Source organism: Rhincodon typus, chromosome 3 (genome assembly GCF_021869965.1).
Source record: "Rhincodon typus isolate 14 chromosome 3, sRhiTyp1.1, whole genome shotgun sequence".
Classification (NCBI taxonomy): Eukaryota; Metazoa; Chordata; class Chondrichthyes; order Orectolobiformes; family Rhincodontidae; genus Rhincodon; species Rhincodon typus.
Window position 1 is genome coordinate 39,426,469 of NC_063334.1, and position 16,019 is coordinate 39,442,487.

At 39.6% G+C, this 16,019-nt stretch overlaps 1 protein-coding gene across 1 annotated transcript in view; it reads left to right on the forward strand.

The window, feature by feature from the left end:
• Window positions 1–16,019, forward strand: part of LOC125481319 (lysine-specific demethylase 4C-like) — a 65,166-nt gene that overhangs the window by 23,764 nt on the left and 25,383 nt on the right. The window contains exon 4 of the mRNA XM_048592708.1: window positions 10,837–10,956. Coding sequence (XP_048448665.1) covers window positions 10,837–10,956 — 120 coding nt within the window. The remainder of the gene's footprint in view (window positions 1–10,836; window positions 10,957–16,019) is intronic.

Sequence of the window (16,019 nt, forward strand, 5' to 3'; positions counted from 1 at the left end):
CCTGCTGTGTTCATCCAGCCCTGCACCTTGTTGTCTTTATCCCGATTGAATTCTGTTTGCCTCTGGCCAGCCTATTTGACCAGCCTCTCCAGTAGATTCTCCTTGAATCTGAAACTATCCTCCTCTATTTAACACACCAATATCTGTATGTCATCCTTAACGTGAGAACAAATTTTAGAAAATTGAGGCTGCTTTCCTAATCTTCTCCATTTTAGCGCAAGCTGTCTCTTTTGAAGATTGAATCTGTGGAAGAATCTGTTTAATGGTGGAAGTTAACTTGTTAATTGCTTTCAATAAGACCATTTCTGTACTTATGTCCTGTCCAGTGTAATGAATGTACCACTAACTCTCTCAAAATAGGTTAGTAGCTGAATTGTTCATCGAAAGATGCAAACATTTTGCTTAAAGTAATTGAAATTGTTTAGATCTTTTGTTGATAGTAGAACAACAGCAAAAAAAAGGACCTGATTTGGAGTTGAGACAATTTGAGGCAATGAAATTAGTATGTTTTGCAGCTTGTTATCATTTGCCAATTGCCATTATAGCTGAAGAGTGCCAGGCTGAATAGAGAGTGTGTGGAGAAGAGAATATACATAAGGGGAGTTACAAAGGAAGGGAAACTATGCTGTCTTAATTTGTTTGGATGCGATAAAACGGTGTTTAATATTGCAAGTCTTTTTGACATCTTATTTAAACAGGTGCAGAATCTGATCACATTTGGCTTACTTACCTAAGATACTAGAATGCTAAACTGTGTCTGTTTTTCTTAACGATTCCCATTCGCAACTTGTACTGTTATAATTATTCACCACGTTTTTCAAAGAATAGTCAATAACTTGGTCTGGATTATATGCTGAGGGCAGGCTCCTCATACCCCAGTGCAAATTTCAAGGCTGAGCCTGACTTCACATGACTGGTTCACCCAGCTATAATTGTTTGGGCTATGTTCATAGAATCCCTGCAATAAAGAAAGGCTATTCGGCCCATTGAGCCTGCACCAACCCGCTGGACAGCATCCCAACCAGATCTACCCTCCCATCCTATCCCTGTAACCCGCATTTACCATAGCTAATCAACCTAGCCTGCACATCGCTGGATACTACGGGACAATTTAACGCGATCAATTCACCCAACTTGCACACCTTTGGACTGTGGGAGGAAATCAGAGCACCCAGTGGAAATCCATGCAGATACGGGGAGAACATGAAAACTCTTCACAGTTACCCAAGGTTGGAATTGAACCCGGGCTCCTGGTGCTGCGAGGCAGCAGTGCTAACCATTATGCCACCATGCTGTCCTTTAATTAATCTGTAACGCAGCGGGTTCGTTGGTCATTGTCAATATTGGAAGAGGAATAATGAATGTCCCCAAACACCATTTAAGTCTGGGATCTCACTGGGAACAGGCTTGAGAGGGGAAGGTGATGGAAGGTATCCTTGGATTGGCATAGCTGTGTCAGTAAGGAACACCCCACTCTCTTTCCTGAACAGCAGCCCACGAGGTTAAGGATTATACATTGGGCATCGGCCTTTTAAATCTGAGCGACTGTAGATGAGGTCCTTGATTAGGCATAAATTCCTCCCTTTTGGGCCTCACTTGGGCAGCAGCCCATCCAATGCCTCCATTGTGGTGGTGCAGGTTTGGCGTACCCCCAGTTATGCAGTGCCCTAGTTAACAGATCCATCAGCCTATTTTCCTGATGTGGCTGGCCTGCAAAATTTAGTCTCTTGCCTTTGCCTGGTGTCTAATGAAGATTATGTTAAGAATTAACAACTTACAATTAGTGTGGTCACCTATTTTAATACAATGTGAATATAAAAAAAGGGGTAATGTAAGAGGTTTAAAATCTTGAGAATTTATTCCATCAGTGTTAGGTTGTTGAGCTCCAGAAGTGACTATTTAGGCAACCTGTTAAGAATGAATTTGTGATTACTAATGCTGGTGGCAGTGACTGAGATTAGATTGGCAACAAGGTGAAAGAAGTACAGCTGATAAAATTGTTTTTAATTCATAAGAATTTGTTTATTTGTATCTGATGAACCGAAGTGAGTGAAATGGTGTTTTGACATTAGTGCAGAACCCACCATGCAAGTCTATCAAATTCTGCAATCATACGCATTATATCCTTATCTTGTGCATATATTTTCTGTGTGTTAGAATCATTGTTTATGAAGGGTGATTCTTGATAGTATTTCAATTTCGGTTATCTTTTTTGTTTAACACTTAAAGTTGTTGGCGTCAGCTTTTCTGGTGACAATCTCAAGTTTGGATCATTTACTGTTATGAGAAGCTAAGCAACATCTGGCACAATCTCACAATAAATGCTGGGCTTTTGTATAATATGACCTTCTATTGTTTTTTTAATTGTGTGTCTTCACTTTTTTTTCAAACTTGCTGCAGTAATGTTTTTCTTTGAAAATTGAATATTTTAACTCAATCTTAATACTACCATATAAAATATCTAGAAGTGAGTTATTTCATAAAGCAGTTGTGAAAGTTTGGTCTGCAGTAGTGAGAGGCCTCAGGAATCAGTGCTGGGGCCTCAATTATTTACTATCTATTATTAATGACATGGTTGAAGTGATCACATATAAAGGTAGGTGACAAACTGTGAAGATGACACGGTTGCCTAGATTTTTGCTGTGTTGGATAACTAGGGACAAAGTTGGAGATGTCTGGTGCAGGAAATGAGCCTGCATCGAACACACCTACCCTTATCAGCTACGTCATGGGGATGGGCAGTTAAAACAGCATTTGTAATTTTGGTGGAATCTGACCCTTTTAGTAATTAGATATGTTTCGTGGCTTCTCAGCGGAGATGTAAACCTTGGACGAGCCCTAGGTCCAAGTCACTAACTGATTTTAAAAAAAAGCCATTGAACATTCCAATTGAAATACGTGTGCCCTCTTACCTGCTCATAAGGCAGTCAACCAATCCCAGCCATTTATAATAGCAAATCAGGCATTTATACCTTATAAACCTCTTAATCTTATATAAATAAAAACATGCAGTGTAGACAAAACTCTTCAAAGAAACTGCTATTTCAAGTCAGTTATACAAAGTTGTCCTTCCATTCTGCAGTGTATAAACTTTGCATGCTGAAATCTGAGTGGGTTATCTATTCTTGAAGCTCAGCTGTGCATGCATGTTGAGCCCACCTGGCAAACTATAAGGAACCTGGGACAGTTAATATGCAGTGTGCATGGTAGGAAAGGGATGTACGATGGGCTATGGTATGAAAAAATACCAGAAACATGGAAGAGGTCTACATCATTACAACTGAGCTAATGACCCAATAAGTGGAGGTGGACATTCCAGCTTTCTGATCCCCCTCAGGCACACTTCCAGAGGCAACAAACCTGACTCCATCTGACACTTGACATCCTTCTCAAAGGAGATTGATTTTCAGAGTCAGGAGCTTACCTTTCATTCATAGAAGTCCAATCCAAAACAATGGCAAACAGTTATGGATAGCTTAAATAAGTGGACAAGAAATTGGCATGTGGGCTATAATGTGGAAAATTTGTAAGGGTACCACCTTCAACAGAAAATAAAAAACAAAAGAAAAGCAAAATAATATTTAAATGTAGAAAATCTACAGAACACTGAGGTTCACAAAGACGTGGGCATATTTATACATGAAACACAATATTCACATACTGATACAGCAAGTAATGAAGAAGGCAAAGAGAATGTTATCCTTTCTTGTGAGACAGACTAAAAATTAGGGAAGTCTTATTCCAACAGTACAGGAGAAATTCAGCTGGAGGATTATGTACTGTTCTTATCTCCTTACTCAATGATGGATAGGCTTGCATTTGCAATAGTTCAATGAAGGTTTATTGGATTGATTCCTGAGATGAAGGGGTTGCCTTATGAGGAAAGGTTGGGCAAGTTGGGCTAATACACATCGGAATTTAGAAGAATGAAAGGTGACCCTTATTGAAATATGTATGATTCTGAGGGATGATCTTGACCGGTAAATGCTGAAAGCATTTTGTTTATCCCATAAACAACTAGCAACAAGGTTTCAGAGTAAGGGGTTTCCCATTGACGATGGAGATGAGGAGAAATTTTGTCTGAGAGTCACGAATCTCTAAAATTCTCTAACCCCGAGAGCAGTGGAGGCTGAGCCACCTGAGTAAATTTAAGATTTAAGTAGACCAATTCTTATATGTGAAATAGACAGGATGGTGAAGTTGAAGCCAAAAGCTGATCAGCCATGATCTTATTGAATGGGAGACCAGGCTCAAGGGGCCATTTGGTCCTGCCACTTCCCTATGTTCTTGTATTGCAATGTATTTTGATCTTCCTAGGAAGTTTACACTATTACACAATTTTGAGAAAACTGTTTTTATGACATTGTTTGCTGACAGCCACAACTGTGGGTAGCTACACACTTGCACTCATTCGTGAATGTGCATGTATACAATTCCTAACGTGACATGCCATTACATATAATTTGTGAGCGACATCGTGCACAAACGCAGTGCGGTGCATGCAGTCTTGAAGTGGGATTTAGTGGTGGGGAGGGGGATCACTGGATGGGCTAAGTCCCCTGGAGTGAGGAGAAAGAAGGCCCGGAAGCCAGAGGGTGAGCAGTGGCAAGGAAGACCCAGGAGCCAGAAGGGTCTCTCCTGCTCTGTCTCCTTTCTTCCTTACTCCCCCAGCTCTCTTCCCTAACATCCTCCCCCTGGCTCCACATCGCTTGGAAACTCGTTTTATGTGCATGCGTGATTACAGCAGTCATAGCACACATTGGGACTAAGTGTCTCTGGCCAGGCTATCATTTTATTACCCATTCCTAGATGCCCTTGAGAAGGTGGTGGTGAATTGTCTTGTTGAACCGCTGCAGTCCATGCACTGCGCGTTGACCCACAATGCCATTAGGGAGGGAGTTCTAGAACTGTGAAGGAATGGCAATATATTTCCAAGTCTGCATGGTGAACGGCTTGGAGGGGAACTTGAGGTGTTGTTGTTATTTGTATCAACGAGATGAAGCTAGTGCCTTTCACACTTAATTCTGAGCAATGCAATCAAGGTATTCATATTGACAGTTACGTAGAGTGCTGCTTAACTCAAACCACTTTTGATACCTTCAACTGGGTTTGAACACAGCTTACAAATATGCAATCAAAACTCAATGGAATATATTTAGCAGAACATAATTATATCTCCTACTGCCAAGTACCTTTGCAGTAAAGTTACTAGATAACTACTGATTGACAGACTATTATTGTAAACCCAACATTCAGTTCTAAGAATCAAACATCAGATTTCATTTGAATGGTAAGCCATTTTTAGAAAGCTATTAGGCAGCAAGTCCTGGATTTTCAGGTTTAAACATGCATTATTCCTTCCAGCATGTAAATAATAGTGACCATCATTCACCTACCCTCTATCTTGACAATAGATTCTGGCTTAATAGTGTGTTGAAGTAATTGCTGAAGCACTGAAAATGATCAGTTATTGAAAATGGGTTATTGTGTATATATAATTGAATATATATATGTTCACTGAGGAAATTACATTTTCTACTTTCAGTATTTTTAAAATAATGAAATACTATGGACCTTGGGTAATATATACAGCATTTAAGTGCATTGACCAACCACAAACAATTTTCAAGTGTTTGGTTAATGCATTGTGATGGTAGAGGAGCTAAATGTTATATTTGCCAAGATGATATGCAGCTAACGCAATGATGCATTTCAACATCATTTACTTCACTACATGGATTGGTCATAATTTACTGTCAAAATAAAGGTGGTGCTAATGATACCTAAATGCAAATTACACAACGTCACTTGAATGTTGATGCATGCTTAAACCCAGAGATCCAGGAGTTGATACTTAATAGATCCCCCAAAACTGCTCATTATTCAAATGTATTAAATGGGATGATGTTCCTGTGTATACATGATAGATGCAAGCTAAACTTGGAACAGGAAGCTAGATCTTTTTCTGTGTCAGTCTATGTATCCTTTTAAATGACATGGTAAGTTTTAATTGCTTCCACAAGTTTTCTATAGTAGATGGTTAACTTTTATAAATGTGAGTGTTAATTTCTTCAATGTTTAATAGTTGTTGGGAGGTTTTTAGTCTTTATTACCTTTTTGTGATTTCCCTGTCCATTCTACCCATCCTTAACTCCCTCTATTTTGCTTTTTAAAACTGAATTGATGTTGTCTCTATTTCTATTCTGACTATGCTTCCTGGCTCAGATCCTGTGATGTTATTAATGGTGTTTTTATCTGATTGTTGAAGAGTCGCACAATCTTCCACCCTGTTCACACAGACTATTTCCATCTCATACTAACAACTTGCTATGTAACACCTTATAGACAACATCCAAGCCTAGCATCTATTGTAAATTCTGGCTCTGTGTAAATAAAAAAAAAAAAAAAAAAAATTCAAGCATCTCAATATATTTCTTCTAAATGTTAATTTATGCACAGAGTAAATTTTTGCCTTTATAGCAAACTAATTTCAATGTGTCGCTAGTGAACTCCAGAATGCTTCACCAGCTATCCTGACCTGAATGGCCTGTACAGAGAACTGTTAACATGAAGAGAAGCAGGAACAAATAAAAGGAGACCTGACTGGCTGAGCATTTCCAGTATTTTCTGTTTTTATTCCAGATTTCCAGCATCTGTAGTATTTTGTATTGCATTAGTATAAACACTTTTTTGATCTCCATCAATGCTGAACACTTATACCTGAGTAGTTGCATACTGTCTGAGTAACAATATTGTCTTAATTGTTTGTATTCTTCTTGTAACAGTCTCCAAAGGTCTTGGATTCACTGGTTAATTTTTTCTTCAGGCGTCAAGTAGATCCAGTATGGTCTAGTGTTTGGCATTGACTGAAATTTGCTGAATTTACTCTGACAAATAGTTTGGCTCCTATGCCTTAATTAAAGAATTTCCTCATTTCCGTCCAGGCTGTTGAAGCTGGTACAAGCATCTACTTATAATAGGAAATTAGTATCTGTTTACACCTTCTGTCCACCTATTGATGGGCAGAATTTCTAGAAATAGTTAACTGTTTTAATAATGTAAATATGCACTTTGAAAGCCTATAGATCATGTGGAACTGAAACATGCAGTGCTCATGTGTGATTTAATTGTCAACATTTGTCGACAGTATGTACTTCCAAATAAATTTAGATCTGTCTGAAGATGGGTGATGAGGTTAACCTTTCCCCACTACAGCTGAGAGATAGTAAGAACTGTGGATGCTGCAGTCAGAGACAACACAGTGTAGACCTGGAGGAACGCAGTAGGCCAGGCAGCATCAGAAGAGCAGGGAAGTTGACGTTTCGAGTCGGGACCCATCTTCAGAAATGGGGAGGGGGAAGGGAGCTGGGAAATAAATACAGGGAGGAAGGAGGGGTCAGGGAAGGTAGGTGGGATGGTGATAGGTGAGTGCAGGTGGGGAGTGGTTGGGATTGGTCAGTGAGGTGGGAGGAGCGGATAGGTCGGAGAGAAGATGTACTGGTTGTGTCAGGTCAAGGAGGTAGGGTTGTTCATGGCATGAGACCAGGGATGGGGAGATCTTGAAACTGGTAAAATCCACATTTAGGCCATCGGGCTGTCGGCTCCCGAGGTGGAATATGAGGTGCTGCTCTTCCAGTTTGCGGGTGGTGTCATTGTGGTGTCACTGGAGGAGGCCCAGGATGGACATGTCATCCAGGGAGTGGGAGGAGGAGTTAAAATGGTTCGTGACTGGAAGGTGTTGTTGATGCTCTACAAAATGGTCTCCAAGCCTCCGCTTCGTCTCACCAATGGAGAGGAGGCTGCATCGGGAGCAGTGGATGCAGTAGACCAAGTTGATGGACATGCAGGTGAACCCCTGTCTAATGTGGAAGGTTTGTTTTGTGCCTTGAATGGAAGTGAGGGAGGAGGTGTAGGGGCAGGTGTAGCACTTCCTACGGTTGCAGAGAATTATGCTGGGGGTGGTGGGGTTAGTGGGGAGTATGGAGCAGATGAGGGAGTCGCAGAGAGTGGTCCCTACGAAAGGCAGATGGGGTGTGGTAGTTGTGGGGTCGGATTGTAGGCGGCGGAAGTGGCGGAGAATGATACATTGGATGCGGAGGTTAGTGGGGTGGTATGTGAGGACAAGGGGGATTCTGTTTTTATTTTTCTTGGAGGGAGGGGATGTGAGGGCAGAGGTGCAGGAAATACAAGAGATGTGGTTGAGGGCATTTTCAATCACTGGAGGGGGGAAGTTGTGGTCCTTGAAATAGGAGGACATCTGGGATGTCCGGGAGTGGAATGCCCGATCTTGGGAACAGATGCGGTGGAGGTACTGTAGCTAACTTGTGTTTCTATCCATTCTGATTTGGAGGTGATGCCAGCAGGGAGAGTCTTGGGAGTCACAAAGATTTTAGCTGCTGCATGAAAAGCTGTAGGCTAGAAAGGACAGCGCTGAAGCAGACAATTCAGATCAGGTAGTGTTAGTGCTTATCTTCCATCTTTTTAGTTGGAAGTATATCAAATGGGTGCATAGGTGACTGGGAAGAAGAAAAGTTTGTTGAGACCTTCATTATTTTATTTTTACTTTTCTCATTTATGGTTTAAAATTGAGGTGAAGTTGAGCTTTGACCTCTGAGCAGTAGCGAGTTTTGGACAGGAAGAGAGAACAAGCAAACTGATGTTTTTTTTACAGGAATTGGCTTGGAGAGATAATTGCAAATTGATTGCTAATCCCAGAACACTACAGACTTTTCAGCACAAGATGTATTGCTCAGGGACTGGCATTCGGATGTTGAATGGGCCAGTCAAGGACAGAGCAATGCTAGCCAGCCAATCACAGAGATTGTTTATAAAAAGGAAAAACTATAGTTTGAACTAGTTTAGTCTCGGGTTTTGGGTAGAAGGGTCTGTGTGTGGAAGATGTTGGACTGAAAGTTATTTGGATTTTTACCCTTTTGTTTTATATACAGAATTAAAGAATTTTTGAAGGTTTTCAGGAAAGAACCCCAATCTATAAGACATAAGTAAAAATCTCCATCAGTCTTCAGGCATTGTTTGCATGAATCGGTGACTTTATAATTCAAGCATGATACAGTCCTACGTGCCTAGAATCTAATACGTCATTCAAGGATTTTGAAAGGCATTGTACCATCATGAAACCATTGAATTGGCAAATTGCAATTCTTCATTTTTCTTTCAATTTATCCCTTAACTATGTCCATCTGTCTATCTGTTTATGTATGAGTGGAGGTGGTGTTTAAATGAGATTGGGCTTTGATCATAGATATTAAGTAGATTGCCTTGTTGTTTGTCAATGTTCTGCTAAAGTTACATCATTAACAAGAAATTGTTAAGTTTTTTTGTTTAAGTATAAATTTGGTGTCTGATACCTATTATTTGTAAAGTCTGGTTAGGAGCAATTAGATGATTTTGAATGTTTTAGTTTTACTTCGTTGCAAATTCAAGGATAGGGGAACTGATTTGGTTTGGACTGCTGTTGTACAATCCTGAACAGGTAGGATATTTCTGCATCTGTGGAAAAAAAAGTCATGAATCTACTGTCAGATCAAGAAAATAATGTGTGACCCTTGATAAATGATTGTCTTTTCATCCTCTTTACTTTGCACCATAGCTAACTCACTGTGAAGCAGAAATGTAAGTTCCTAAGGTTTTGGAGTAGATTTGTTGCTCAGGTTGTGGGTGTTGAGGTTGGTTGGCTCACTGAGCTGGCTTGTTGTTCCGTAGACATTTCATTACCATGCTGGGTGACATCACCAGTGCAGCCTCCGATGAAGTGTCGGTGTGTTTTCCCGCCTGGTTTTTAAATTCTGGAGTCTGTTGAGCTAGATTGCCTCACTTCCGGTTTTCCTTCGTAGTGGAGTGTATATGGGGTCGAAAGGGTACATGAACACCAACTGGCTACAAAAAGACAAGACCAATACTCTCACATCTCAATCCACATGGATAAGGAGAACCACCAATTCGACTGGGACAACACCAAAATCCTGGGACAAGCTAAGCAGAGACAGGCACGGGAACTCCTAGAAGCCTGGTACTCCACGAAGAAAGCCATTAAGAAACACATAGAACTCGACCCCATATACACTCCACTACGAAGGAAAACCGGAAGTGAGGCAATCCAGCTCAATGGACTCCAGAGTTTAAAAACCAGGTGGGAAAACACACTAACACTTCATCGGAGGCTGCACTGAGGATATCACCCAGCATGGTAATGAAACGTCTGCGATACAAGAAACCAGCTCGGTGAGCCAACCAACCTCAAGAAATAACAAGGTGTAGAGCTGGATGAACACAGCAGGCCAAGCACCATCATAGGAGCAGGAAGACTGACGTTTCGGGCCTAGACCCTTCATCAGAAAACTCACATTATAACAATCCAGGTACTACAGAAAATTCTGCCAAACAGACAGAGCAGTTTCTCATTCATTTTCTTTATTTTGGTTGTTTTTGCAATTATGCTATTGGGTTGTTTCAACATTCTCCGTGTATTCAAGGTATTCATGTTGCTACCTGGGCGCAAAGTCAGGCCTTCCTTGAGAATGAGGCTGTAATGCAACAGAGCTGGTGGCACAGGTGATCACAAAACACCAGAATCATGATTTTCTTCAAAGGAATTAAAATAATTTCTGCAGAGGTAGAGGTTCAACTTGTGTCAAAGGTATCAAAGACTGTGCATATGCACCCACTATTTTAAAAATTAAGAAAGAAAAGCCTCTTTCATTCACATTTCTACACGTAAACTTCAGTATTATTAAACAGTGCCGGAGTGACATATTTTGACAACAGAATACCTCACAAAAGTATATATTTTTCAAAACAAATGTTTTCTTTTTGCAGAGCAAAAATTGCTTAGAGCTTGGTCCTCCAGCAGAGGGAGAAGTTATCCAGGTGAGATGGACTGATGGACTGCTCTATGGAGCCAAATTTGTAGCATCAAACATTATTTACATGTACCAGGTAAGATGTTTGATATAGTTTGTGTTGGAATAATATTTTAACTGTTGGCATTTTAATGAACACATGCATTTGAATTTAATAGTAGTATGATCTCTGTTCCTCTTCTTCCTTCTTCATTTAACTAGGACAAAGGCAGTAAACTGAATGTGTGCAGTGCAGTTGTAGAATAATTTGTTTCTCCCTCTTAAAAATGAATTATTGTAAATACCATAAAGATGTCTTGGATAGTTCCATGAATTTTTTTTTTTCATTTTAAGCTGGTTAATTTCTGATTTGCAAAATCCACTGATTGTGCACAATGAACCAACTATGTCTTTGGGAAAGTATGTAAATGGATGGTGAAGTGCTGATGGCTATAGAATTCTTCTGTCATGGTTAAGACACAATGTAAAGTCAAAAAGTACTTAGCCTATTGAGGTGGCTGTTATGTTGTGTGTAAATGTAGCATTCAGTTTGCACAGAGCATAGTCTTGCAGACACCAATGAAAGTAATGACTATTTACACTGTTTCTGGTGCAAATTTATTGCAAAGTAAATATATTCTGGCCCTGCTCCTCTTTAGTGCAGTGGGATCTTTTTGTCAAAATGAGTGGTGGATGGGTCTAAGAGTTCACCACTTGCTGGAAAAAAACTATCAACAAGACACAGTGTACTGAAAGATCAATCTAGGTTACCTGTTCAAATCACGGCTCAGAGGCATAAGTTGCTACTGAGGCAAGATTCAACAATTTTCTCTCATTTTGGAGTTTGGAGCAGGAAGTATTTTCTGGCCTGTCATTTCTCTTCTTTCTGGCCAATCCAAATGGTAATAAAGTTGCTATATAACAAGCCACAAACCTCCACTGATTGAATCTGAAGGTGCCACTGTCATTGGCTGTTGATGGATATTGCTCCAAGGAAACATAATGCAGGGCAGAGATTTAGGCCAGAACACACATTAACATGTTGGCAACTCTTTTGCTATGGCTAACTGACTGTATGATCATTTCATGAAAAGTTTAGATTTCACCTCTCCCTGGGGAGATTTTGATTCTGCCTCCATGACCTGGCATCCAGTAACGTTTTGGCACAAAATGTATACTGGCTTTCAGTGTTAGTTTTAGCAGTAGTTTTTCCTGATAGTCATATGATATTTTGTTCATGCCAATCCATGATGTTGCCAACAGGCACAACAGCTGCTGCTTTTTTTTTTAAATGGGTCATCTCATTGAAGCCTGACAAAGAATTTTTCATTCCATTTTGAGATGGAATGTTGCAATTCTTTCAACATTTTGTCATTTAGTAGATGTTTCAGACAGTAATATTATTCTGCCAATATGTTGGACATGTCTTCAACTTATTGTGCTCTCTCTGGCTCTCTGTCTTGTTCACTCGCAGTTTTAATTTTGCTCAGGATTAAATTGCCCAGTTTGTATTGTCCTCTCTGTTTGTTTGAATACATAATGGCATCAATCATCCAATTGTTGCAGCACTGTCTGCTCATATCCCTCCTATAATGTGACAGTGAAAGGTAGGTGAGGTTAAGCTTTTAAGTTTTTTTTTCTATGGGAAGAACTTGATAAATACCTAGCATCTCACCTGACAGATGTAAGGTGGGTATTGTTGGCACAATGCCTTGCTGGACCAAAGCCCTATAGAACTGAAAATACATTCTCCTTTCAATCATATTTGCATCAAGTAATTCCTTGCTTTATTCCTGATTCAAATTTTCATAAACTGAGTTTAGAGCTATATTGGAGAGTGATTTTAAAGAGGAGTCTGAGACCTGTGTTCAGGAGCACAAATCAACCTTTATTTAGAGCTTTATTCCAATCCTGTGAATACACAATCAATGGTGGACAACTTCATGATCAACCTTGGTTCTCGCATCGTCTGTGATGTTTGCCAGACCCCCGATCACCTGACCTTGTGCTCTTACAAGACATCTAATGGACCACATTTGTTATTCCCTTCCTAGACATTTGCCAGCTGTTTGTTGGTACCTTTATCAAGGTTCTCCAAGCATGTTTATCGAATCCAGTGTTTGTATCCAAGACTGACTATCTACAGAAATCTAATAAAATTTCCAGTGTCTAGTACATTCAATTACTCTTATTGTATGAATATATATGTCCACTCTAATATGCAATTATAATTATTGAAAAGGCCTCATCCAAGATGGATCAAGCATTCCCATTCAATTTTTATATAAAAATCGGAAATTTGGAATCAGATGGCTTACTTCCGAGCTGCCTTACCAGAGTCTTACAGTCTGCATTCTAGCCCCATGTACTAAGACTCAGGCATTTTATTGCCTGCCTATGAAGGCCATGATTTGAGCTATATGAAATGCTGCATTGGCTACAGTTTTCTTCCACCATTTTGTGTTGGTTTAAAAAAAACACAAGCAGCTATTTTGTCCCATTCATTCATGGGTATCTACAACAGGCTTCATCAGGTTTCAGCTATTTATTTTGCTGTGAAAGGATAATAAGTGTTCTTAATATTTGACATGATAGATGATAGAGGGTCATAGAGTCATACAGTATGGAAACAGAATCTTAGGCCACCCATATCCATGTCGATCAGCAAACACCAAACTACGCTAATCCTTTATGCCAACTGGAGCATCTAATATTTCCTCTTTGTTAATCTTAACATACTATAGAGCCCCATTTTCCCAACTGAAATTTCCAGCTACAATGTCTTTCTACTTTGTGAATACAGATGAGAAATATTCATTCAGACCTCACCCATATCCTCTGGCTCCATGCACAGATTTCCCCTTTGGTATCTAATGGGACCCACTCTTTCCCTGGTAATCCTTTTGCTGTTAAAGTACTTCTAAAATGCTTTGGTGTTTTCCTTAATCATATCTGCCAAAGATATTTTGTGGCCTCTCTTTGCCCTCCTAATTTCTTTTATAAAGCATCCCCCTACACACTATACTTCTGATGTGCCTCCCCTGTTTTTAATGCTCCGTACTTAACATATGCTTCCTTCTTTTTCTTTGTTAAACTCTCAACATCCCTTAACATCCAAGGTTGCTTGGACTTGTAACCCTTGCCCTTCACTGTTAGAGGAACCCACTGGCCCTGAGCTCTCACTAAAGCACTTTGCAAATGTAGACTTAACTGCAAGTAGTTGCACCCACTCCATGTTTACAGGTCCTAGCGCTGCCCCATCTCTAATAGGACTATTGACATGCTGCTGCAAAAAGCTCTCCTGGGTGCACTTTAAAAATTCCACCCTGTCTAATCCTTTCACACTAAGGCAATCCCAGTTAATGTTCGCAAAGTTAAAATCCCCTACTACTATAATCCTAATCCTCTCTCATCTCTCTGTGATTTGCCTATATATCTGCTGCTGAATCACATTTCACTGGAGGGGAGGTCTGTAATATAATTTCAGTAAAGTGATCGCCCCATTTTTATTTCTCAGCTCCCCCCAGATGTCCTCATTTGAAAAGCCTTCTAAGACATCCTCCTTCATTACTGCAGTATATAAAGTACCATTTTAATTTGAACATTCTGGTTTCAGTTTTTTTTCTGAGTTTAAATTCTTAAAGACATGAAATCAACTGAATAAACAATTGTATAGATTAATTAAGTAATTAAATGATTATTTTTTGGAAGATTAAACATAAAATAAAATATTGATGTTGGAAAGGTTTTCATGTCAAAACAATATTTGTGTACCATGTACTGAGTAAATGATAAAGCATTTTTTTTTACAAAGGAGTTAGTCAGGGAAGTTTTGTCAGTTAACATACTTTGTTTCTTTTTCGTTTATGGAATGTCAGCATAGCTGGCTGTGCCAGCATTTATTGTCCATCTGTAATTGCCTTGAGAAAATAGTGGTGAGCTGCCTTCTTGAAATGCTGCAGTCCCTGAAGTATACACCGCAGAGTCTCATTCCTGCATGATAAGGTCGTCTGTTTTTAAGTTTTATCAGATTTAGCTCAAATGTTGAATGCAGTTTCTGGGAATAATCACCATGCTTCATTGTCATGCTTGATCAAGCTGAACATTAACTTGTTATCTGCCTGTGGATCTACTGTTAAGACAAAAGCATTGATCCAAAGAGGGTAATTTTAAGCCCCAAAACAGATGTTATGGTGAAAGTGAAAAATTTAATATGTTAAAAATCTGAAATAGTAATTCCACCCACCTCACCCCCGGGAGGTGATGGTAGTGTAATGATAATGTTGTTGCACTATCAATCCAGAGGCCCAGGTTAATGTTCTTGGGACCTAGGTTCAAATCCCATTGTGGCAGTTGGTGGAATTTAAATTCAATGAATCGATAAGTTTGGAACTGAAAGCTAGTTACAGTAATAGTGACCATGAAACTATTAACGATTGTCATAAAACAAAACCCAGCTCAGTTGGAAGGAATTCTAACTTAGTCTGCTCTCTAAAATGATTGACTTAATTCAAGGGTAATTAGGGATGGGCAACAAATGGCTTTGCTACGACACCTACATCCAAAAAGAAATTTAAAAGAAAAAACTACTTCTACTTTGAGGGAGAGAGTGACCAGTTCAATCTCAAGGACTCGGACAATCCACCAGTTTAAAAGGAAGCAGTAAGTTCCAGATCCATCAAGTAGGTGCCCTTTTACAGCTCAAGGATCAAGAACATCAGGACTATTTCCTTAAAGTCCACTAATCTGCAAACACTGTCCTGAGAAAACTAAATGTTTTATCAATGTAAAGAAGAGGAGACATTTTGGGTCAGACAATGCATGTTAGGTGTGAGACCTTGTTTAAAATCTGTTTGTCTTTTGGTTTGGAGTCAGACTGGTTTTATTTCTAAAGTACGAATTTATAAAACGCCACATTGACTGACTGTCTATAAATTGTGTGATTTTTGAACAAAATAGAATGTATGTGCAAATACAACTTCACCCCATAGATTCACGTGTGCATGTGTGTGTGAATGTGTGAGAATGAGTGTGTGTGTGTGTGTGTGGACGTGGGAGAGTGTGTGTGTGTGAGAGAGAAATAGAGAGTGTTTGTGTGTGTGAGAGAGAGTATGTGTGTGAGAGAGAGTTTGTGTATGTGTGTGTGTATGAGTGTGTGAG